Here is a 25845-nt window from a genome sequence, read left to right as displayed (position 1 = left end):
GTACGTTGCCATACAAAATAAAGCTCATACCATCAGACCTGTTTTTTATATACATTTGTTAGAATATGTTATCTATTATTATTATTATTATTATTATTATTATTATTATTATTGGTTTGCTGAAATATATCAGGTAGGACAATTACACTTTGAGCACGTGACTTTTATTTTAAAAGGCACTTCCGGTGTAGTAGTTAGCTTTATCATTTTTGTGTTTACAACCCGTGCTTGACGCTGTGAAGGCTGCTGTGCTGTCAGGTTTGTACATCTCAAGCTAAACAAAAATAATTTCATCTGTCTGCTGCCGTTTTATTAGCAGGTGTTACGCAGATAGCGGGCGCAGTGTTAGCAACTACTTTAAACGGGTATTTTAGCTAGCTAGCTAGCCTCCACTTTGGTTTTAAAGTTAAGCCAAAAACCAGTGGCTAGAGTACAACAACTTTTGTGAGAATTGCACAACGCGTACTCAAACCTGTCAGGTTGGTTTGCTGCAGATGTGCACACACTAATTTGTTAGTGACAAACTTAGCCAGTTTTTTTAATGAACAAAACATTCAACAGAAAATGAATCATTGCTCAGGAAGCTGCAGTTAACCGTGTCGCCATCGAGCTGTGTGAGTGCAGGAGTCATGTGTACAGTTCACTGATAGATGAGTCATGGAGCACACTGTTTAACTTCACACAGAAAAGTCACATTTCACACAGTACACGGATTGCTGAGGATGCTCCATACAGATGCTGTGCGTCTGTTTACATGGTGTCAGATACGCACTCAAATTATACCATGACATCTGAAACTGTTTGATTGCCATGCATTCAGTCATCATATGTTCTGTGCAGCTTTTATTGAGTAGACACACAGATCAGTTTAAACATGTAAGAGCACGTCTGAGGTCTGCCCTCCTCACATTACCTGAAAGACGGCGTCTGATCTCTTCACTGCTTTTGTATCAGGTAACAGACCTGGCAAAGATTTATTTTTTGAATAGCTGTCTTAGTCTGAGTCCTGAAATGTTCAACAGTGCACACTGAAGATGGCGGTAACTGCTGCTAAAGTGAAGCTAAAGTGGTATGGGCACTTTTGAAGCAGCAGCTTCATGTTAACACATGTTAAACCTTTAGAAACAGAAACATTACAGTAGTGAGTGAGACATTTGTTTTGGCCCAACAGAAACATTTTTATGTGCATTTAAACAGAAACAGGCATGTGCATAGATGTGGGCACCCCAAAGAAATAATTCCATTAATATTTAGTTTTGCTGCAGTAACAGCCTGTAGACGCCTCTTTTAGCCACAGACAGTCCCTGAAGTCTGGCAGGTGGTGTTTTGGCCCATTGCTCCACACAACACAGCTCCAGGTCAGTCAGGTTTCTTGGCTTCTGTGCGTCGACAGCCTGCTTTAAATCAATCCATACACTTTCAGTGATGTTAAGGTCTGGGGACCGGGATGGCCGTTCAAGAACATGGTACTTGTGCTTCTGCATGAATTCCTTGGTGGATTTTGAACAGTGCTTAGGATCATTGTCCTGCTGAAAAAATCAACCCCGGCGTAGCTTCAACTTTGAGACTGACTCTTGAACATTTTGTCACAAATCTGCTGATACTGAGAGGAATTCATGTGGCCATAGAGGTTCCAGACCGTCCAGATCATTTCTTGTACCCTTCTCCTTTCATAATGATGAATTATCTTAGTTTTAGGTCAGTGGAGAGCTGTTTAGAGGCCCCATGTTTCCACTCTCTAAGAAAGAAGCTAGGACAAGTACAGCAGCAGTTATCTATGTGAAACAGCTTTTTCATGATTGATTCCAGCTGTCTTTGTAACTAAAGATCTAACAAGCTAATCAAAGCAGTTTTGTGCTGCAGCCTGTCATCTATAAATCCCTACAGGTCTTAAAAGGGCGTCCAAATGTATGCACATACAAATGTTTCTGTTTCCATAAGGTTTAACATATGTTAAATGAAGTTGCTTCAAAAGCTCAGCAAGTGAAAAACTGATGCAGTGATTTTCTAAGGGGTGCCCAAACTTTTGCATACCACTGTATGTTTTTAATCTCACAACCTTTTTTTTAACCCTATTATGCCTGAGGACTTACCTACTGTGTTTGAAAACATAGACAGCATCACAACAGATTTACAACTCAAGAAAAATGATGAGATTATTTTTTTTTCTCACAAATCATAATGCTGTAATCATGTTTGGTATATTGTAATATCAGTGACTTTGTAAAGTGGATTAAGTTTATAGAGCCATTGCATTGACATTAGGAAGGTTTAATGGAAGGTTAGCCTTACTTTCATAGAACAGGATTAAGAAGAGGTGATATTCACTACCATGACAAAGGGAGTCAGTAGACTCTAACGAACTATGTCAATGTGTACAGGCAGTATCAAAGAGCTTTGAAGATGAGTTCCAGACTGTCAGGTGATCTTGAGGAAGATGAAGAGGAAGAGGAAGAAGAGGAGAGCATCAACCCATCAGAGGTGAAAATGAGTCAGATAGTGATGCCCTGTCACAGCAACCACCAGCAGGAGCTGAGTGTGGGACAGCTGCTTAAGTGGATGGACTCAACCGCCTGTCTCTCTGGTGAGGTGTGTGTGTGTGAGATGTGTGTGATTCAAGGCACACGAGGAGAGGAAATGACTTAAATTGTTTTCTATGGGCAGCTGAGAGGCATGCAGGGAGTCCCTGTGTAACCGCTTCAATGGATGACATTCACTTTGAACACACCATCAGGTATGAGGACTTGTGTCTGTGCATGTGCGTGTGTGTAGTAGAGCTGAAGTGTAAGTCATTTTACCTGTTCAGTGTGGGTCAGGTGGTGAACATCAGGGCTAAGGTCAACAGAGCCTTTAACACCAGTATGGAGGTCAGTGAAGCACAACACCAGATGCATAGACAGTACTCTACTTATACTGACCACAGATTATGTGACATCAGGTGGGCATCCAGGTGAGCTGTGAGGACCTGTTCTCTGACCGCCACTGGAGGGTTTGTCACGCCTATGCCACCTTTGTTACCCAGCGTACAAACACAGGAAAAAAGGTAAGGGTGTGTTGTATATTATGGGATACAAAAACAAATCATAGTTTATTTATGTCAATATCTGGTCTTTAAAGGTTCTGTATTTCCCTACACGTGACCTCACAGGTGACATTGAAGCCCATCGTTCCTCACACTCAGAGAGAGCAGGAGGAATACAGCGTGGCGGCAGAGAGGAGGAGGGTCAGGATGGTGCATGATGACATCATCAAAGATTTGCTCTCCAGCGGGTCCATCCAGCAGGGTAGGTTTGATGCATACTAGCATGTTTTTAGAAGCTTAAGGTGCAGATTTGAAGAGTCCTTTAGATTTGTGACCATAAAATTCAAGTTGTGTTATGTGTGTGTGTCTCTATGTGTGTGTGTGTTTGTGTGCGTGTGTGTCAGCTGACAGCTCAGCAGTGTGCAGCGCAGTGCCAGCAGAGAAGACAAAGGTGGAAAGTGTTGAACTGGTGCTACCTCCACATGCAAACCATCAGGTTATTTAAGGATGTATCTGTCTGCATCTTTCTGTGTGTGTCTGTGGGAACTATTGCTTTTTTTTGGTCATGTGATCACTCATCAATGATGTGTCATAACAACTCTGATTGGGAAGGTAACAGTTTTGTAAATACCAGGTGAATACGTTTGGAGGACAGATCATGGCCTGGATGGTTAATGTTGCTACAATAGCTGCCAGGTAACATTAAACAAAGGTTTAGTTTTTTGTTTGCCATGTTTCCTTTAATCTGATCGGCCTCTATATGTTTGTATGCTCTTTCTCCCTCTGCAGCCGTCTGTGTCAGGCTCACCCGACTCTTCGGACCATCGACATGTTTACTTTCAGAGGGCCCTCTCAGGTTGGTGACAGGCTGCTGCTGAGGGCCATAGTCAACAACGCCTTCAAAAACAGGTATCCAGGAACACTCATAAAGACACAAGATCAGATCAGATGAATGTTCAGCAGAGTGGGAACGGTAATAACAGATGTGATGTGTCCCCTCCAGCATCGAGGTGGGGGTGCGTGCAGAGGCCTACCAGGAGGAGGGGCCTAACCGACACATAAACTCTGCCTTCATGACCTTTGAGGTGCTTGATCACAACAGGAAGCCTTGCACGTTACCACGGATACGGCCTGAACCCCTGGTGAGTTAGCTGGTAGTAGACCACTAACCATATCCGTACAACCCCAAATCACTATTTATTATTACAGTGAACCATTCATTTGGATAATTTAGCATCACACGCATATGTAATATACAATTCAGTGAATAAAGATGTCAGTGTAAACAGCTAGCTAGTGCTCCCACAAGATCTGTTTATGATTAAATATGTATCATGGAGGTGTGAAGGCTTGGCTGATCAAAGATCAGAGCTTTGAAGTAAAATGTCACTATCAGTTATAAACCCTTTGAAAAGCAGCCTGTTCTGTTAAGCAGCTCTTATCAGACTTCCTCACTCATGTTTGAGTCACACTTAGAGTACCGTAGATAAGGTACAAGGTGAAAGGTGCTTCATTAGTTACTACACACTCAGCATAGTGTGTAGAGTCAAGCCAGGCCACCGTTTAGAGACAGGAGTGGTTTACTGTTTTAAGATAAGATGTTGCTAATGAAACATCACCTCGGGCCTGTAACAGACTGAAGGTGTTGAGTTTGAAATATCTGGGTACACTCCAGGTTGGAAGGGCCTGAGGTGTTAGGGGATACGGTGAGTTTGTCTCATACTGGAAAATAAAACTGCTAGTTCACAAACATTCAAGCACCACTTTCTGTGTCTCTGCCGTTCGTTCACAGGAAGGTGAGAGGAGGTTCCAAGAGGCAATAGCCAGGAAAAAGATCAGACTGGACAGGTAAGACTTCTGTAAACAGCACAAACTCAGCTTGCACATCCCCCCCTGTGTGTGTCAGGGGGTGTCATAGTTTAAATGATATTCATCAGTTTCTGCAGATCATTGTGATGATGAACTGAAACGACTACACAAATATTTCTGTTTTCAGGAAGTACATCATTTCTCGTAAGCAGGCTGAGGTCCCTCTGTCTGTACCCTGGGATCCCACAAACCAGGTGCGGAATGTAATATTGTTTGAAATACTGTTTCACTTCACCCAGCATCTGTGACAGTATTGGCTTTGCTGTTTCTTACCTCATAGACTCAAGGCCAGGCTGCAGTCTGTGTGTTTGTGGCTGAACCAAGTGGACCAATCAGTGTCCTTTGAGGAAGCACTGTCAGTTATAGGCATATTTTATGTACAATTACAACCTATTGTGTTGACAGAAAAAAATATTTCTTTTAGATTTGAAAAGAATAGGCATGCAGAAAAGGTGCATGTGGAAGTTAGATTGTACTTTTATGCTTTGCATCAATGTGTGTCTTCAGGTGTATCTGAGCTACAACAATGTGTCTGCTCTGAAGATGCTGGCTGCTAGAAACAACTGGCGCCTCAGCTCTGAGAAAGACGAGGTTAGCTGCTGATTTCTCCTTGTTTTTGTTTTGCGTCTTGAGTCTTTGTCCTCTTCCACACGAGGGGCTGAATGTTTCTGTGTCCCCAGGTGCGTCTCTACACACTGGAGCAGAAGTCCATGTTGAGTTTCAGAGTGGAAGCAGAGGTGGACGTTCCTGCTCATAGAGCTTTCTGCCTGGTCGCTGAGCTCAGCAACAGGCCGTGCTGGGACACACATTATAAGTAATGCTTACACACACAAACATATATTGTAAAAAAAAAAAAAGTCACATGGCTATATAACCAATTCTGCTCTGACTTGACTTGGACATGTTGTAGGTGACATTTTGAGAGCTGTCCCTGCTCATCGCCTGCTACTAATAATCTTGAGCAGTGAGGATGAACTGTTTCTAGCATAAAGTTCACAGTGCACTGAGGCCAAATAGCCATATTTGTTTAGTAGATTCTGGACTCTGGTTTCTGGCACATGCCAGAATTTCAGGTAATAAAGTAGGATGAAAAGTCATGTGTACATAGTTGGCACTCATGCTTGTCACATCTAGTTGCTGTGATCGCAAGCTAGTCAGCCAGCTAGCTTCATTTCATCAGAATACTGTGTATATACACTGTAAGGAGTAGTTGCAGGTATATATTGATATTTACTCCCCCAAAATGGTCTCAATCATCCAACACTCATCAGGCCCTACTCAGCAGTGAATGTTCTTCCTGACCCAGGAAGTGTGAGCTGATTCACAGAGTGGATGACGATGACTTCCTTTATCGTGTGGTGACTCCATCTGTGCCTCACGGTGCAAGAGGAACTCCTACTTCAGCTAATCCAGGACAAGGGATTCTCCAGGATTTCATCTTGCTGGCTTCCAAAAGGAAACCGTGTGGCAGCGGGTCAGTACAATCAAAGATACTTTATACACTGCAGCATAACGCTGGTGGATATGAAATGGTACATGCTTTCTGTCTTCTAAGTGGTCAGAACACTTCTTAGAGTGAATGTATCTAAGTACACACACATAAACAAAGTAGTTAATCTCCCTATCTTCCTGGGCATAATGACATAAATAATATCCCCCAGAGATCCCTATGTCATCGCCCTGCGTTCAGTGTCCTTGCCCACTCACCCTCCCACTGAAGGATACAACCGAGGAGAGGTCCTGTGTGCTGGATTTACCATATTGGACATCAAAGACAACATGTCACTGGTGAGACAAAGTTGATCTGTCTTTTTACATACCACATGAACCCACCTGACTGTTATTTCATGTTCCTGGATTCAGATCAGTTACTATAACCAGGCGTCTCCAGAGGTCCTCCCCTACATCTCCACAGACATCGCCGGCCTTTCCTCGTCCTTCTACCACACCTTCTGCTCCTGTAGCCAGTACCTGACCAGAAACAGACTCTCCACCTCTGAGGAGCTTGTTGATCAACACCAGACCACAAAAACTGACAGTCTGTCAGAGGCCCTCCGCAACACCCAGCTGTAGACGCTGAGTGGTACTGACCAGGCCAGTATGCATCAGAATATTTAGGGCCCGAGCACCGAGTGGTGCGAAGGCCCTATTGTAATAACATGCTGTTTTTTCTACAATATGGTACAGATGACTTGTGTGATGTCAAGTGTGCACAGTCAACAAACGGTGACATAGACAACTAATAAACATTTAAAAATATCTGATGTTAAAGTAAAACAGCCGGATTGTCACAAAGGTCAGTTTACTTATTTGTATGTTATTCAATAGAAAATAATGCTTATGCATTATGAGTGAGTGTGAGGCTAACTGGGTGTGTGGGGTTCATTTGAACAAACACTAAGAGCTGGGCGTTTGTTAGCAGAAAATAACAAATATGTCTTTTGATAAAAACATCAGTGGTTTAATAAATGATTTCATAGGACTTTAATAAAATGTTTGACAAAATATCTTTGCTCTGTCTCTGCATTTTGGGCTCTCCCATCAATATGGTTTATTGATCAGTAAAAGCCACGCAAAACAAGCGCATGTGTTTGTGGCTTAGTGGTCAGATATTTGTCTGTTTGTGTTAGCTCTTCCTCTGCTCTGATCCGTCGGTCCTTTGAAAAGTTCAAAAGCACTGCTCTCTGTTTCAACTTTCACCATCAAGTTACATCTGTCCATCACTTCACTGAGAGTGGAGAAGCTTGTGTAGGTGCGGCAGTGATGCTGTGTTCAGATGGAGAGCCGCCCTCTGAGACGAGCCTGTCACCGCTGCAGGTAGGACAGGAGACACAAAAGGTAGGTGAAAAACTAAAGGTAAGCTTTCATTAGCCGAAAACAGTCCAATAACACAAACCAAACCTATGCACCAGTCATCCAAAAGGAGCTCTGGGAACTGGAACACACACAGGAGCACTGGGAACAGCAGGAACACAGGGAGAACACAGTGGTAACAGATGAACTGACAAAAACAAAGGGGAGCACAAGACCTAAATACACAAGAGTAACAAGACACGGGGGAACACAATCAGGGCTGGGCAGGTAACGCAGGAGGAAGTCAAAACACACAGAGACACCAGGAAACACAGCATTCATCCAGGATTTTATATGGATAGTTTTCCACTCAACATTATCATTAAACATAGACGTGTAACAGATGCTACTCAAAGTAAATCCAACAGTGGAGACATTCAGAGCCACAAAGTCACATTAATATCAACAGTGTGTGGTTCACTCTCTCTTTACGCTACAGGTGAGGTTCTGATTTCAGCATAAAAATGATGACGCGCTATTAATAGTTACATATTACTTACATAACCGGTCATGCAGCAGTGGCTCAGTGGTGAGCAGGGTTGTCCAATAACCGGAAGGTCGGCGGTTCGACCCCAGCTCCTCCCTAGTCATTGTTGTGTGTCCTTGGGCAAGGCACTTTACCTGCATTGCCTCCAGTGCACTCACTGGTGTATGAATGTGTATGAATGAATCGGCGGTGGTCGGAGAGGCCGTAGGCGCACCTTGGCAGCCACGTCTCTGTCAGTCTCCCCCTGGGGAGCTGTGGCTACCACTGGTAGCTTACCACTGCCACTGTGTGTGCGCAGAAAAGCGCAATATAAGACCAATGCATTATTATTATTATGCAAGATACAAAGTGTTACCAACCAATGTCGCCATGGATCTGTTTTTTTTATTGTAGACAGCAGGAGAGTGTGTTCTGCTCACAGAAGCCCATGAGTAAATGTATGCAGGTATCTAACTTCTGTACAAAGCAAACTTTGAATGCTGAGTTTCTGACATGTGGACTGCATCAAACTTATAAAGGCAAACAATAGTCAGTATAGACAAAAGACAACCTTTAATTGCTGCACATGCTATTGTGCTATTGTGGACTGCGTCCTCCAAGATGTCTTTCAGGAAGATCTGCTTCACTGACAGAATTCCTGACATCTATGCAAAATGCATTTCTGCTGTGTATTTTTGGCAGTCTATAAACTGCCATTAACAAAGACAACATGACTGTGGGGTCACTTTCTTACTTCTCCTAGTCCATCGCAGGTCAACATGCACAGATAAATAACTAATCACACTCAGACTCACAACTACATGCAATTTAGAGTAACAAATGAACCTAACAAGCATCTTTAGAATGTGGGAGGAAGTCGGAGTACTTGGAGAAAACCCACACAGGCAAAGGGAGACCATGCAAACCCCACACAGAAAGGCCACAGCCAGAATCCAATCCGGAACCTTCACCGTCCTTCTTTCAGAGCCACTGATGATTTAATCAATTTTTTGTAGTACATAAAAGTGCCAGCAGAGGGCAGATCAGACCAAGCTGTCACCATGGATCATGATGCTTCAGTAAAACTAGTAAAAATGATAAAACAGAGTCTCTATTAAACACATATAGCTTTGTACACTCTTATTGGTGCATTTTGCCTTCATTTGATGGCAAAGGGACCAGAATCAAACCCAGGACACAGTACTTGGTTATGTGCTAGCAGGACATCCCATTGGACATTCTTTACAGCACATATACTATATTTGTCACACACACCTACAGGTCAGTATGGAAAAGTTCTTGTTTTTTCTTTATCTGTCTCACTAAAGTGCAAATTCCACCATACAGAGTGTATGTAGCATCATTTAAATAGTTAATGTGTATGTTTTTTGTTGATGTGATGTCTCAAATACCACAGTGTTAACCATATGAGCAGTAATAGTAGCAGAATGAGTAACATCTTCAGCACTAGTTCACCACGACCATCAGTGTGAACTTTGCTACACTTTGGTTTAAGCCTGAGTTAAATGTGCACTTTGCACGGATTGGTAGGAGGAGGAATAACATTCAAATATGTATACAAATATGCATTTGAGAGAATGTTAAAGTTTTCATTTATGTATTTGTTTTAGGATAGGACAGGGGGGCAGGGGTGGTTGATGGCCTAGGTTAACACCTAGGATGGGTTAAACAGTGGATGAAAGGAATGAGGACGGAGTAATGGAGTAAGAATGGTAGGTGGGTGAATGAGTCAAAGATGGCCTTTGCCAGCAGACCTGTGTGGTTTGGCAGCAGTTTGTTGATTTCTATGGCCAGGTACGTCATGGAGGGGCCTCCCATAATTACCAAGGGTCTGATGATCTTGGCTACACTGACCCAGATCTCAGGTACATGTAATTTTGGAGCAGAAAAACACCCAGCTGTTTTTGTGTGTCTGGGCTGGTAGAACTGGGAGTTGGATCCTCATCCTGAGAAACTGCAGTGTGATGGTCTGTCTTTGCAGCATCTCCCCTCTGAAGAACTAGGAAGTCAGATTGGTCTAAGCATTTCACAGGTGCATCTGGCTGCTGGACTGAATGGTCTTTTACTGCAAAGGGTTTGTAGGTCTTTGCAGCACAACAGTTCCTGTCTCTCAAAACCACTGTACTCCTTAGTAGGCTGGACACCCTGGAAGATGTCCTTCCATCCTTCATAAAGCCATCCATCCTCTTAAAATAGGAGTCCATGACGTTCTTCGGTGTGACCATCTCAAGCTCCTTGCCAATAACCGTGAAGAGTTCACAGAGGCATTCCAGTGACTCTTCGGCCCTGTTGTCCAACAGTCGCTTGATACAGCTGTGTATGACCGTCGAGCTGAAAACATTAGCTCTGAAGAGCTCACAGATGAACCTGATGTTGTTGATAGAGCGACAGGAAGCTTTGACCTCTTCCAGCTCTGCCCTGAGTCGTTCCAGCTCTCCCTTCTGTGCCTTAGCAGCCTTGAGCCATGCCTGTCTCTCCATGAAAATCCTGCTGTTTCCATGGTTCTCTTCAAACTCTGCTCTGCAACGTTGGATCATTAGATTTTTGAAGCTGACAGGACCTGAAGAGCTGGCCTCCATGATGCAACCGCACATAGTGGAACAGAGTGCAGTTGAATCTGGAGAAGACATGGCCTTCTCAAAGATCAGGCTGGTAACTGTCTTCAACCTGTGCTCTGTATTTAGCTGCAGGTGCTTCACTTCTGACATCCAACCCTGTAATGTGTCAGGGCACACCCTGTTCAGCATGGTTTTAACATAGCTGATAACTCCATCTGACTCCACAGGGTCTATCTGTGGTGCTACAGGGTCGATGATCTCTTCCGTCTTAGCAAGCTGCATCTTGTCTGCAGCAGCCTGCCTTGCAGGTTGTTCACGGTGAGCTGGATATGTCTTCTTTCGTTTGTCTGGGCTGGTAGAACTGGGAGATGGATCCTCATCCTGAGAAACTGCAGTGTGATGGTCTGTCTTTGCAGCATCTCCCCTCTGAAGAACTAGGAAGTCAGATTGGTCTAAGCATTTCACAGGTGCATCTGGCTGCTGGACTGAATGGTCTTTTACTGCAAAGGGTTTGTAGGTCTTTGCAGCACAACAGTTCCTGTCTCTCAAAACCACTGTACTCCTTAGTAGGCTGGACATAATGGAAGATGTCCTTCCATCCTTCATAAAGCCATCCATCCTCTTAAAATAGGAGTCCATGACGTTCTTCGGTGTGACCATCTCAAGCTCCTTGCCAATAACCGTGAAGAGTTCACAGAGGCATTCCAGCGACTCTTCGGCCCTGTTGTCCAACAGTCGCTTGATACAGCTGTGTATGACCGTCGAGCTGAAAACATTAGCTCTGAAGAGCTCACAGATGAACCTGATGTTGTTGATAGAGCGACAGGAAGCTTTGACCTCTTCCAGCTCTGCCCTGAGTCGTTCCAGCTCTCCCTTCTGTGCCTTAGCAGCCTTGAGCCGTGCCTGTCTCTCCATGAAAATCCTGCTGTTTCCATGGTTCTCTTCAAACTCTGCTCTGCAACGTTGGATCATCAGATTTTTGAAGCTGACAGGACCTGAAGAGCTGGCCTCCATGATGCAACCGCACATAGTGGCACAGAGTGCAGTTGAATCTGGAGAAGACATGGCCTTCTCAAAGATCAGGCTGGTAACTGTCTTCAACCTGTGCTCTGTATTTAGCTGCAGGTGCTTCACTTCTGACATCCAACCCTGTAATGTGTCAGGGCACACCCTGTTCAGCATGGTTTTAACATAGCTGATAACTCCATCTGACTCCACAGGGTCTATCTGTGGTGCTACAGGGTCGATGATCTCTTCCGTCTTAGCAAGCTGCATCTTGTCTGCAGCAGCCTGCCTTGCAGGTTGTTCATGGTGAGCCGGATATGTCCTCTTTCGTGTGTCTGGGCTGGTAGAACTGGGAGTTGGATCCTCATCCTGAGAAACTGCAGTGTGATGGTCTGTCTTTGCAGCATCTCCCCTCTGAAGAACTAGGAAGTCAGATTGGTCTAAGCATTTCACAGGTGCATCTGGCTGCTGGACTGAATGGTCTTTTACTGCAAAGGGTTTGTAGGTCTTTGCAGCACAACAGTTCCTGTCTCTCAAAACCACTGTACTCCTTAGTAGGCTGGACACCCTGGAAGATGTCCTTCCATCCTTCATAAAGCCATCCATCCTCTTAAAATAGGAGTCCATGACGTTCTTCGGTGTGACCATCTCAAGCTCCTTGCCAATAACCGTGAAGAGTTCACAGAGGCATTCCAGCGACTCTTCGGCCCTGTTGTCCAACAGACATATATCACCACAGCTAGTTAGTTATCCTCAGCTAATCGTCAACTGTTGCCATATAGCTGTAAGTTATTCTACACTGGCTGACATAAGTCTTGTCCCAAATTTGCATTCTCTTGTGGTTTGGTGTGTGGAAACCATGATTTTCCCTCCACCAAACTTGACTGGCGATTGGGATGCAGTTCAATTGATCTTCTGCCACTTTTCCACTGTCCATCCTCTATGCAAGCTGTGGGCCGTGGCAAATACAACATGCCTTTTTTGTTGTCTCATCTGTCATGCCGGTTTTCTAGCACTAACTTCCTTTGAAGACCACTGTGTGAAAGAATTCGACTAACTGTTCTTGTGCATGCATGATTTTCTGGTGTCCAGGCCTTATTTAGCTCTCCTGCAGTTAAAAAAAAATGGGACAAGACAGTCAGCCAGTGTATAGTATTACCTTTGTTTTAGGTGCTGTGCTTAAATACGTGTCTGTGTCTCCTCACAAAGATGCCACAACCTCAGCAGTCAAACACCTGAGAGCCTTCTTCCTCTACTGCTCCAGCACCTGATTCGGTAACAAAGGAAGGTCCTCCAAGTTGTCCAGTAGGTTATTTGATGACAATGCTGGTTATCTCTGATCGTTTTGTACAGAGGGTACATATTTCTGTAATATATTTTGATTGTGTTAAGTTAATATTTTCAGTGAATATAGCAGTTTGATCTTTAGATATTCATGCACCTTGTTGGCTAAAACATTTTGGTTTGGTAGGCTGCATGATTTAAGTAATCACTGATCAGACATCAGTAGTAATCAGCAAGATTTAAATTAAATTGTAGATGTGTGTATGTGACTTTCACCGGCTGCACCCAGACAAACCCGGAGGTCCGCCAGGAGGCGTCCGTTGAGGGGGGGCACTGTGGTGAGCCGTATCATCACCATCTGTTGGTCATTCGTTTTTATGTTTTCACTGCTTCCTCTCTTCCTTTCTTTTCTTTTTCAGGTGACTGGTGAGGTGGCAGTGCCGGCTGGTCGGAGCACCGGGTTGATTAGGCACACCTGTCGCCACTCCCCCTCATCACCTGCTGCCTTCTTAAGGACCTGCCTCACCTCTACTGGTCGTCAGTTCTTCAGCTTACCTCACAGTACCACACGTTGCTTTTGAACTTACCTCTTTTGATTCCTGCCATGCCTGCAGCAGGCCAGACAGAGCAGCAGCCCTCCTAGTAGGCCAGATGGGGAGAGAGAGAGAGAGGCAAACAGACTGGGTCCTCTTAACCCGTCTCCAGCTCGTCAGCACAGATGAGCTGCATAAGCTCAGGATCAGCTCCACCCAGCAAACTCCTGCACGCACAAGGGGAGAGAGACAGCAGCAACACTCCCTGAGAGGCCAACACAGGGCCGTCACAAGGACACACAGAGGAGGACAAAATACTGTTTGCTGAAAATCCTGACCATGGAAAGACTGTTGATGTTTACAAACTCCCCTTTTGCACATTGCTGTGACAATGTGCCACACACACACACACAAGAAAAAATTCTTGATTAAACCTGAACAAAGGAGGATTTATTGCAGGTTTTTATTCATTTGAGCATGATGAGCCTATAAAGTGACACTTTCCTAATATTGGCTGCACCGGTTGGCAAAGTTAACTCTCCCTCATCATGACAGGCAAACACAGCTGAAAGTGATGCACACATACACTACACACTGTAGCTAAAGCTAAAACACTTTGTGTATATGAATAACTATAAAGAAACAAATTCTTCATGAATTTTGAAAATGTACATAAAGCAGAAGGATTCAGATGTCACTCCTGCTCTTAACTGTGAGTTTTTGTGTGTAATGTACAATAATTCTACCACTTTTATTGGTAGTATAATGTATATATCTTTTTCTTAACGTATCCCTTGCTGTCTGTATGCCGTTGCAAAAATGCAATTTCCCCATTGTGGGACTAATAAAGGTTTCTTATTCTTAATTCTGTGTAATGATGTCATAGGACTTGTTGCCTTGCAACTGTTTTGGAGTTTTAAAAAGTCACAGCAGCACAGCAACCAGAGAATGTTGTTATGTTATGTTTTGAATATTGTTCATTTCCACAGCGAGTACAGAGAGAGAGAAGCTGTGTTTTTTGAGCTCCTGCAAAAAGAAGAAAAACCAACAGATAGACAACAACTGAACAACAGAGTTTGGTAAATACTAACATAGTTTAAACTCATTTAGACTAATGCAGTGATCTGACCTCTGTAACAACTGAATAATGCACTTTGATGGTACACACAGATATTCTTCCTAAGCATCGGTGGTTTTTAATATAATGTAACGTCTGTATCAGCAAAGGAACTTGTACTACAGCTGTTAAATCAATGCAAGAGTACAGAAAGGGTTAATATTTGAGAATTGTGGATAATCACTGACAAGGTGGAAGACAGTTGAGATTTTTAAATTGCATTATTTAATAAATAGTACTTATATCTTGTACTAAGAACAACAATGTAGAAAATATTTAGAGATACAACTAAATGCAAATGCAAATCTGAAAGTACAAATAAAGATTTATATTTAGATTCAAATGTGCTCTGTTTGAAGTGTTGAATGTGCATTAAAATATGGGATTATTATTGTCGATACAGCATTTTGATTTGTAGCAGATTAAGCGGAGAGCAGACCCTCTACAGAAGCACCATCACTGAGCACATCTGCCAAGTACCAGAGGTGGGGGACTCGAGTCACATGACTTGACTTGAGTCAGACTCCAGTCAAATTTGAGGACTTGAGACCTGTTAGTGTCTAACACTGATAAAAACTCCACTTGACTTTGACTTGGTTTCCATGACTTAGACTTGAAACATGAATTTTCTGCATTTTTTAAATAACAATGACATCATCAAAGGTATATCATATACCTTTGATGACGCCGTTACTGGAGTAACGCGCAGATTTTTGTATGACTTGACTTGAAACTTGCAGGTTATGACTTGAGACTTGCACATGAGTGACTTACTCCCACCTCTGGCAAGTACTAACAGACACTTTAAACTCATTTAGACCAATTTGGTGATGTGACCTCTGTAACAGCTAAATACTCTTAAAACTGATGAACCTGAATATTCTTCCTAAATGTTTGATTGAGTATAATGTACAATTCTTAAACCATATTGGAGTATTATTAATGCAGCATTTTAATTTGTAATGATACTATTGCTGAATTATAATACATTTCACTGTGTTTATTGATCCATATATGTTCCCTGCACAGTTTAAAATGGACCTCTGGCCATTAGTTGACAGCATAATGCAGGAGATGGAGTGGCAGGAGGCTGTTTCCACTCCTGAAGCAGTGATTCAGGATCTGTTTCAGGATGGTGCAGTCGACCCCCCTCCTCCTCCTGTACCTGCTGCACCGGACGCCCGCCTGCAGCTGGACAACGGACCCAGCCAGGGACAGGTAAGACACAAAGTGGAGGTGAGGGACAGAGACAAAAACACCTGACCCACACACAAATCTGAATTTGTGTTATGTCTGCTCAATCTTCCCTGTCTCTCTGCAGTACCATCATGAGTCCCCTGCCCCCTCCTGCAGCAGCTCCACAGCAGCAGCTTCACCCGGAAACAAAGTAAGACCCTCGATAAACACACTAATACATGTTGTTTGGTTGTTGAAAACAGCAGCATCAGACAAGAGGAAGGGCTGAGTATAAAACAAAGTACACAAGTTAGGAAGCAGACACAGCTGGACCTCATGAGGACGGAGTATAAACCACAAGAAACCTTCAACCTTGAAGCAACACAGTAATCAGAACTGTCACTAACACTGTGGACCATGTCTCCACCTGTCCCTGCTTCAGATGCAGTAACCACACACAGTCTAATCACAGACCCACAGAGGCTGATCATGTGTAACAGTGAATCAGATTTAGAGTTGAATACACACTCTCTGAGCCTCAGCAGGATCCTTATGACACATTAGCAGACAGAGGACACCAACTTGTCTAATCACCTCCACATTTGTGTCCTCAGTTTCAACATCCAGTGGTGAAGCTGCCAGACAACATCGTCCTGGTTTCTGTTATTGAACCGTAAGTAAATCACACAAACAAAGTATGATTAAACATGGCTGCTGCTGTCTAACATGGACATCTGTGTCTCTGTCTAAAGGAGCGGACAGTTGTCCTACAGGCTCGTTGCTATGGAGCCTGCTCCTCCTCCTCCTCCTCCTCCTGCTGCTGGTCCTCCCCTCCCGACCACATCAAGGTAAGTTGGCTGATGCTGCTTTTGGACAATACGTGACTAATCATGATGAAATCATCAATGATCAGGTGTTCAGGTCTGAGTGATCATTATTATAATCTCTGTCTGTGTATTGGGCTTCAGTTCATCTGAACAGCTTCCCAGAGATGAATTTGAATTGTATTTATTCTCATAATGTAGCCTACTTGTGTCCTCTCATGTGCACACAGTGGTATCTTGTATCCTTACTTTTGTTTTTCCTGTTTTGTTCCTGTAGAAAGAGAAAACACGATGAGCAGCCGTCGTCACAGCCGCACATAAAGAAACCCAGGAACGCCTTCATGCTCTTCCTCACAGAGCAGAGGCCCAAGGTCGCTGCTGAGAAGGGCATGAAGGGCAGTGCGGCTGTGAATGCAGCTGTGGGTCAGAAGGTAAGAAACACTCTGGATCAAGAGTTTGGTTGAACTGCTGTCATCCACTCAGACTGCATTTTGGAAGCTATTAGCCAGCACTGATCTGACACTACGAGCCACAGAATGCTGACTGCAGTTCATTTAATGGCTACAGGCATATTAATCAATCTTCTCAATATTTTCTGATTTTATGACACACACACAGCAAAAACACACATCCCCGTGACTCTGTACTACTGGCCTGCAGTTGTGTTTTAGTACATGTGCTGACAGTGAGTTGCCGTCTGTCCACAGTGGAACACACTGTCAAAGGAGGAGCAGGCCAAATATTATGAGGAGGCAGAGGCAGAACGGCGGCTCCACGCCCAGCTGTACCCAGGATGGTCCAGCGCGGACAACTATGTAAGCACACTCTGCTCACATACAACTACGACACAACTCTTCCACAGACAGTGAAAACAGACTGTAATGTGTGTCATGTGCTTGATTTTAGGGCAAAAAGAGGAAAAGGGTCAGAAGGAGGAGCACTGCAGCCACAAGCAGAGGTAAAAATGCTGATGCTGTTTGACACAGAGGTTTGATGCAGGTGGACACAGAGGACTGATCATGTTTGTGTTTGTGTTTCTACAGACTAAGAAGACAGACTGAGAAGAACGAGTCTCTGAATTTATTTCTGTAAATAGTTTTATTATACTTCTTTATTATTTTTTTAATAAAGCTTGCTCATAAATAAAAAAAAAATCCTCTTTATTTGCTGATAAATCAGACTTAATAATAATAATAATAATAATATGAATAAGATCGGTGCTTTGCAGTGTGAAGCAGAGGAAGGACTAACTCTTGAGTTTTCACGTCTTTTCATTGTGTTTTAGCTGCACTGATCAGTTAACAATAACTGTGACTTTATGCTTTGTGTCGTGGCTTTGATTGCAACACAAGAGTTGCCGTCTGAGCATCAACTAACCTTTATACAACCCGTCTGTTCCTCCAGCGGTTGCTGGTGTGGTGCTTTATTTTGGTGCTCAACAACCATAATCACCGACACAAACCTCATGTTCAAGAGTGCTCTACGTAGAAATGTAACAGCAGACTTTGATCCTTATCATTCTGATTGTAATCAATCATTTCTGTATTGTAGTGACAGGCCTGGCTAGTTGAGCGAGACTATAATGAGGGAAAAGTGTATGTGCGAGAAGTAGAAGAGCTCTGCAATCAAACTAATTAGCAGCTATGTTGGCTACTCACCAGCTAAGATATCACCGATTAAACTCAAGCAAAGGCTGCAACAGATGCGTGGTTTCCATTGCTCAGAGTATGCTGAATGGCAAAAGGGGGAGGGGCTAATGTGATGTCACGGTGACGTCAAGGTTCCAACAGATGCGTGATTTGACAAAGGCGGGAGGGGCTAATATGACGTCACGTTGACATCAAAGGAAACATAATATGATGTCAGAACACAGTTTGTAACTGTCTTAGCTCAGTATCTGTGAATATTGTTCATTTCCACAGCGAGTACAGAGAGAGAGAAGCTGTGTTTTTTGAGCTCCTGCAAAAAGAAGAAAAACCAACAGATAGACAACAACTGAACAACAGAGTTTGGTAAATACTAACATAGTTTAGACTAATGCAGTGATCTGACCTCTGTAACAACTGAATAATGCACTTTGATGGTACACACAGATATTCTTCCTAAGTGTCGGTGGTTTTTAATATAATGTAACGTCTGTATCAGCAAAGGAACTTGTACTACAGCTGTTAAATCAATGCAAGAGTACAGAAAGGGTTAATATTTGAGAATTGTGGATAATCACTGACAAGGTGGAAGACAGTTGAGATTTTTAAATTGCATTATTTAATAAATAGTACTTATATCTTGTACTAAGAAGAACAATGTAGAAAATATTTAGAGATACAACTAAATGCAAATGCAAATCTGAAAGTACAAATAAAGATTTATATTTAGATTCAAATGTGCTCTGTTTGAAGTGTTGAATGTGCATTAAAATATGGGATTATTATTGTCGATACAGCATTTTGATTTGTAGCAGATTAAGCGGAGAGCAGACCCTCTACAGAAGCACCATCACTGAGCACATCTGCTAAGTACCAGAGGTGGGGGACTCGAGTCACATGACTTGACTTGAGTCAGACTCCAGTCAAATTTGAGGACTTGAGACCTGTTAGTGTCTAACACTGATAAAAACTCCACTTGACTTTGACTTGGTTTCCATGACTTAGACTTGAAACATGAATTTTCTGCATTTTTTAAATAACAATGACATCATCAAAGGTATATCATATACCTTTGATATACCTTTGATGACGCCGTTACTGGAGTAACACGCAGATTTTTGTATGACTTGACTTGAAACTTGCAGGTTATGACTTGAGACTTGCACATGAGTGACTTACTCCCACCTCTGGCAAGTACTAACAGACACTTTAAACTCATTTAGACCAATTTGGTGATGTGACCTCTGTAACAGCTAAATACTCTTAAAACTGATGAACCTGAATATTCTTCCTAAATGTTTGATTGAGTATAATGTACAATTCTTAAACCATATTGGAGTATTATTAATGCAGCATTTTAATTTGTAATGATACTATTGCTGAATTATAATACATTTCACTGTGTTTATTGATCCATATATGTTCCCTGCACAGTTTAAAATGGACCTCTGGCCATTAGTTGACAGCATAATGCAGGAGATGGAGTGGCAGGAGGCTGTTTCCACTCCTGAAGCAGTGATTCAGGATCTGTTTCAGGAGGGTGCAGTCGACACCCCTCCTCCTCCTGTACCTGCTGCACCGGACGCCCGCCTGCAGCTGGACAACGGACCCAGCCAGGGACAGGTAAGACACAAAGTGGAGGTGAGGGACAGAGACAAAAACACCTGACCCACACACAAATCTGAATTTGTGTTATGTCTGCTCAATCTTCCCTGTCTCTCTGCAGTACCATCATGAGTCCCCTGCCCCCTCCTGCAGCAGCTCCACAGCAGCAGCTTCACCCGGAAACAAAGTAAGACCCTCGATAAACACACTAATACATGTTGTTTGGTTGTTGGAAACAGCAGCATCAGACAAGAGGAAGGGCTGAGTATAAAACAAAGTACACAAGTTAGGAAGCAGACACAGCTGGACCTCATGAGGATGGAGTATAAACCACAAGAAACCTTCAACCTTGAAGTAACACAGTAATCAGAACTGTCACTAACACTGTGGACCATGTCTCCACCTGTCCCTGCTTCAGATGCAGTAACCACACACAGTCTAATCACAGACCCACAGAGGCTGATCATGTGTAACAGTGAATCAGATTTAGAGTTGAATACACACTCTCTGAGCCTCAGCAGGATCCTTATGACACATTAGCAGACAGAGGACACCAACTTGTCTAATCACCTCCACATTTGTGTCCTCAGTTTCAACATCCAGTGGTGAAGCTGCCAGACAACATCGTCCTGGTTTCTGTTATTGAACCGTAAGTAAATCACACAAACAAAGTATGATTAAACATGGCTGCTGCTGTCTAACATGGACATCTGTGTCTCTGTCTAAAGGAGCGGACAGTTGTCCTACAGGCTCGTTGCTATGGAGCCTGCTCCTCCTCCTCCTCCTCCTCCTCCTCCTCCTTTTGCTGCTCCTCCCCTCCCGACCACATCAAGGTAAGTTGGCTGATGCTGCTTTTGGACAATACGTGACTAATCATGATGAAATCATCAATGATCAGGTGTTCAGGTCTGAGTGATCATTATTATAATCTCTGTCTGTGTATTGGGCTTCAATTCATCTGAACAGCTTCCCAGAGATGAATTTGAATTGTATTTATTCTCATAATGTAGCCTACTTGTGTCCTCTCATGTGCACACAGTGGTATCTTGTATCCTTACTTTTGTTTTTCCTGTTTTGTTCCTGTAGAAAGAGAAAACACGATGAGCAGCCGTCGTCACAGCCGCACATAAAGAAACCCAGGAACGCCTTCATGCTCTTCCTCACAGAGCAGAGGCCCAAGGTCGCTGCTGAGAAGGGCATGAAGGGCAGTGCGGCTGTGAATGCAGCTGTGGGTCAGAAGGTAAGAAACACTCTGGATCAAGAGTTTGGTTGAACTGCTGTCATCCACTCAGACTGCATTTTGGAAGCTATTAGCCAGCACTGATCTGACACTACGAGCCACAGAATGCAGTTCATTTAGTGGCTACAGGCATATTAATCAATCTTCTCAATATTTTCTGATTTTATAACACACACACAGCAAAAACACACATCCCCGTGACTCTGTACTACTGGCCTGCAGTTGTGTTTTAGTACATGTGCTGACAGTGAGTTGTCGTCTGTCCACAGTGGAACACACTGTCAAAGGAGGAGCAGGCCAAATATTATGAGGAGGCAGAGGCAGAACGGCGGCTCCACGCCCAGCTGTACCCAGGCTGGTCCAGCGCGGACAACTATGTAAGCACACTCTGCTCACATACAACTACGACACAACTCTTCCACAGACAGTGAAAACAGACTGTAATGTGTGTCATGTGCTTGATTTTAGGGCAAAAAGAGGAAAAGGGTCAGAAGGAGGAGCACTGCAGCCACAAGCAGAGGTAAAAATGCTGATGCTGTTTGACACAGAGGTTTGATGCAGATGGACACAGAGGACTGATCATGTTTGTGTTTGTGTTTCTACAGACTAAGAAGACAGACTGAGAAGAACGAGTCTCTGAATTTATTTCTGTAAATAGTTTTATTATACTTCTTTATTATTTTTTTAATAAAGCTTGCTCATAAATTAAAAAAAAATCCTCTTTATTTGCTGATAAATCAGACTTAATAATAATAATAATATGAATAAGATCGGTGCTTTGCAGTGTGAAGCAGAGGAAGGACTAACTCTTGAGTTTTCACGTCTTTTCATTGTGTTTTAGCTGCACTGATCAGTTAACAATAACTGTGACTTTATGCTTTGTGTCGTGGCTTTGATCGCAACACAAGAGTTGCCGTCTGAGCATCAACTAACCTTTATACAACCCGTCTGTTCCTCCAGCGGTTGCTGGTGTGGTGCTTTATTTTGGTGCTCAACAACCATAATCACCGACACAAACCTCATGTTCAAGAGTGCTCTACGTAGATCTCCTTATCATTCTGATTGTAATCAATCATTTCTGTATTGTAGTGACAGGCCTGGCTAGTTGAGCGAGACTATAATGAGGGAAAAGTGTATGTGCGAGAAGTAGAAGAGCTCTGCAATCAAACTAATTAGCAGCTATGTTGGCTACTCACCAGCTAAGATATCACCGATTAAACTCAAGCAAAGGCTGAAACAGATGCGTGGTTTCCATTGCTCAGAGTATGCTAAATGGCAAAAGGGGGAGGGGCTAATGTGATGTCACGGTGACGTCAAGGTTCCAACCAAGCGGCAACCTTCGGGGCTCAAAGTGGAAGCCCATGCGGAAGTGTCAAAACTTGTAATTCACGCTGCAACAGCTGGGGGTTGGCTCCAAAAGCGAGTAATTTCCCATAGACTCCCATGTTAAAATGGCCGATTTCACAGCAGAAAAGAACATGTTTACGGCCTGGTACAAAAAATCGCTGTGGTCTCAGATGATAGGTTCTCTTCTAGTGTCAATTGTAGGGGGGGTGAATTTTTTTACAACTCACTCGTTTCAATTGTATTCGGACTTAAAATTACGCATAATTATGGGCGTTGCCGCTTGAGTGACAGACAGTTGACGTATCACAGCGTGAGTTTCCTGCTTCCACGATCGCCCGCCCCCCTAAACCCCGCTCGTGCCCCCCCTCTTTGTCCATATTCGGAGTTTTAGTTGACGTGACGCTGCCAACATGGCGGCGGTCATCACGTCCCCGAACCTCCCACTGAGACTCAAAACGGCTCTTCAGAAACAAACGGGTGACGTCACGGAGGCTCTGTCCATAGTTTTTACTGTCAATGGTTCCAACAGATGCGTGATTTGACAAAGGCGGGAGGGGCTAATATGACGTCACGTTGACATCAAAGGAAACATAATATGATGTCAGAACACAGTTTGTAACTGTCTTAGCTCAGTATCTGCCAACAGTGACAGAAAATGAATGCACAAAACACAGACAAAGTGACTTTCACGAAATTTATGCGCAAGGAGAGAGAGAAGCAGAAGGAGCCCAAGGAGAGAGAGAAGCAGAAGAAGAAGCCATGGAAGAAATCGATTCTGATGTTTTTGTGCGATTTGGATTGGGGTTATTTTTGTTTTGTTGGGGTTTTTTTATTATTAGTATTTTATTTTTTTATTTTACTTGTTATTTCACTTTAGTAATGCCAGAAGGGAAATTGCTTAAGGCTGCTGCCAAGCAGTGTCATACAACGACACTGTCTCTGTCTCTCCCCACAGGCACCTGTCAAGCTTTGGAGGCATTTCGTTTGAACATGCTGTCAGACAGAACTTTCCTTCGAACATGTAAGGATCAGATGTCTGACATGTCCCCATGTCCACAACACTTACATTTGGACAGGCCAGCCAGTCAAGCTGACTCAACCCTCCTCATAGGAAAGAATGGGAAATTGGTCAAATGCATGACAAAACCCAGCCAGATTTGGAAGCCTCACGGTGTGGCATGCCTTTACACAGAACATTTATTTTAACTGGGAACAACTCATAAGCTGTTAGACTTTACTAGATCTACTAGCACATGTCATGTTATCCACCAGCTCTCCAACTGAATTTCAGCTAATTATCGTCAAATATATCGAGTTTCAGGCAGATTTGTGTCCGTTTTGATGAACAAACGCACGGTTTAAGGCCAATTTACAACCAAACTTAATGGACAAAAATACCCTCAGTCCGTTTTCTCTAGTATTGTTGATGGATATGTGATAAAATAACTCACCAGTACGAACTTACCATGATTCTGTTGTGGATCGTCATGTTTATTCTGTTCCCTCATCATTCGTTATTATGATTATCTGTTATTAGTGTGAATGATCCAAAGCAGTGAGAGCTCTTACTGTTAAGATCATTAAACAACACAGAAGTTTTGGGGCCATGACAACAAACCGGACAGACAGCAGTGCTGCAGGCAGAGAGACAGAGGACTGTAGTCTGATGCTGGACTGAGAGTTTGATGCTGCACGCTGTGTTTTTATGATGTCCATCCATGATGGTTTTATGAGTAAAGTAAAAAGTGGGGAGTGATAATTTTTCATCCAGACATCCAAACATTCAGCAGCTTCTCTCTTCACTTGATGCCCACAGTCTGGACCATCACAGTTATTAAAATGACACCAAAGTGTGTACACATTACAACCTTTTATGTTGCTTACTGAAATCTGAAAGATAAGAGATAAGATAAGATAAAACTTTATTAATCCCGAAGGAAAATCTTGTGCCAGAGGTATCAAGTTACATTAAATGCAGTTAAGTACAGAGTATAAGAGTATAAGTGTCATTATAATCCAAATCAGAGTATGAGCACAATATATGATACATGGATACAAATATGGAGATATAAGGTGCTAAGTCAACATAAATATTGACCAGTGGAGGGAATGACATCTAACTCTTCTCCCTACAGAAAGGGAAGGAATTATACAGTCTGATGGCCACTGGCAGGAAGTCTACCGCTGAATGTGCTTCTGTAGGACAGCACAATCATTACTATCAAAGAATTATATTTATGTATAAAAGTCCTGTTTTAGTACAGTGAAATATTTTTGTTTTGTCTGAATAAGCAAGGACATATGTTTGATCCAGTACAATTGTAGTGCTCTAGTTTACATGCCCTATGTTTAATTTAAAAAAAATATAGACAATGGGGAATTTCTTTTTTATATCATTTATCATCATATTATCCATTTTGCAACCTGTCATGTTTGTTTTCTCTCCTTCATCCTCTCTGTCCTGTCTCCCTCTTCTTCTCCTCCTCTACTCGGCCGACTGGCAGCAGGAAGGGTCTTCCTTATGAGTCTGGTCCTGCTTTCTTCCTGTTAAAAAGGAGTTTTTCCTGACACTGTGGCTCTTAAGGGGGTTCAGGCTCCGGGTCTCCTCTTTTTTTCACATATCTGTGTAGCTGTTTTCTTTAGCTGTTCTATATATGTGTTAGTATGTGGAGCTACACTGAAGGACCTGAGAATAAAAATCAAGGAGGCCAAGGAGAAGTACAGGAGGAAGGTGGACTGGAAACTTCAGCAAAACAACACGAGAGAGCATGAGGACCATCACTGGTTACAGGTCGAGCAGCAGTGGTGGAGTTAATGGCAGTGTGGAAAGGGCCAATGAGCTGAATCCGTTTTTTAACAGATTTGATACAGTGACCCCAGTTTACCCTGCTAACGGCAGCTGAGCGACAACGACCAGCCACTTCACCCGCCCTCTCTTCCCCCACAGCTCATCTAGATGACCCTGCTCGCACCTTGTCCTCAGACCCCTGGGCTGACAGTCATCCCCCGGGAATTACTGGTTCCCCACCTCCACCGATCACCTTCACCACAGAGCAGGTGAGAAGACAGCTGCAGAGACTCCACACAGGCAAAGCTGCAGGCCCTGATGGCTTGAGCCCCAGGGACCTGAAAGCCTGTGCCCCCCAGCTTAGTGGAGTACTTCATCATGTCTTCAACCTCAGCCTGAGTCTTCAGAGAGTCCCCGTCATGTGGAAGACATCATGCCTCGTCCCTGTTCCAAAGACGCCATGTCCCAGCAACTTGAAGGACTACAGGCTC

The 25845-nt window shown here is 43.3% G+C and overlaps 1 protein-coding gene across 4 annotated transcripts; it reads left to right on the top strand.

Moving 5' to 3' along the window:
* The first annotated feature begins 202 nt into the window (after positions 1-202).
* LOC114450284 (acyl-coenzyme A thioesterase 11-like) lies at positions 203-7398 on the top strand. 4 transcript variants are annotated; one of them, XM_028428302.1, is made up of 17 exons: positions 203-258; positions 2382-2584; positions 2665-2734; positions 2807-2867; positions 2939-3043; positions 3149-3284; positions 3427-3518; positions 3657-3718; positions 3812-3931; positions 4026-4164; positions 4815-4870; positions 5019-5085; positions 5399-5482; positions 5572-5705; positions 6198-6365; positions 6553-6679; positions 6755-7398. In XM_028428302.1, exons 2-17 carry the CDS (start codon positions 2404-2406, stop codon positions 6962-6964), a joined length of 1812 nt encoding a protein of 603 aa, XP_028284103.1. In that variant the 5' UTR covers positions 203-258; positions 2382-2403; the 3' UTR covers positions 6965-7398. The 4 variants fall into 4 exon arrangements, with proteins under 4 accessions (XP_028284103.1, XP_028284102.1, XP_028284105.1 ...); XM_028428301.1 differs by having other exon boundaries at positions 2665-2867; XM_028428304.1 differs by lacking the exon at positions 203-258 and having other exon boundaries at positions 2455-2589.
* The last annotated feature ends 18447 nt before the right edge of the window (positions 7399-25845 follow it).

Source organism: Parambassis ranga, chromosome 17 (assembly GCF_900634625.1).
Source record: "Parambassis ranga chromosome 17, fParRan2.1, whole genome shotgun sequence".
Classification (NCBI taxonomy): Eukaryota; Metazoa; Chordata; class Actinopteri; family Ambassidae; genus Parambassis; species Parambassis ranga.
The sequence above is the reverse complement of the archived record's forward strand: the minus strand, read 5'-3'. Positions and strand labels throughout refer to the sequence as shown.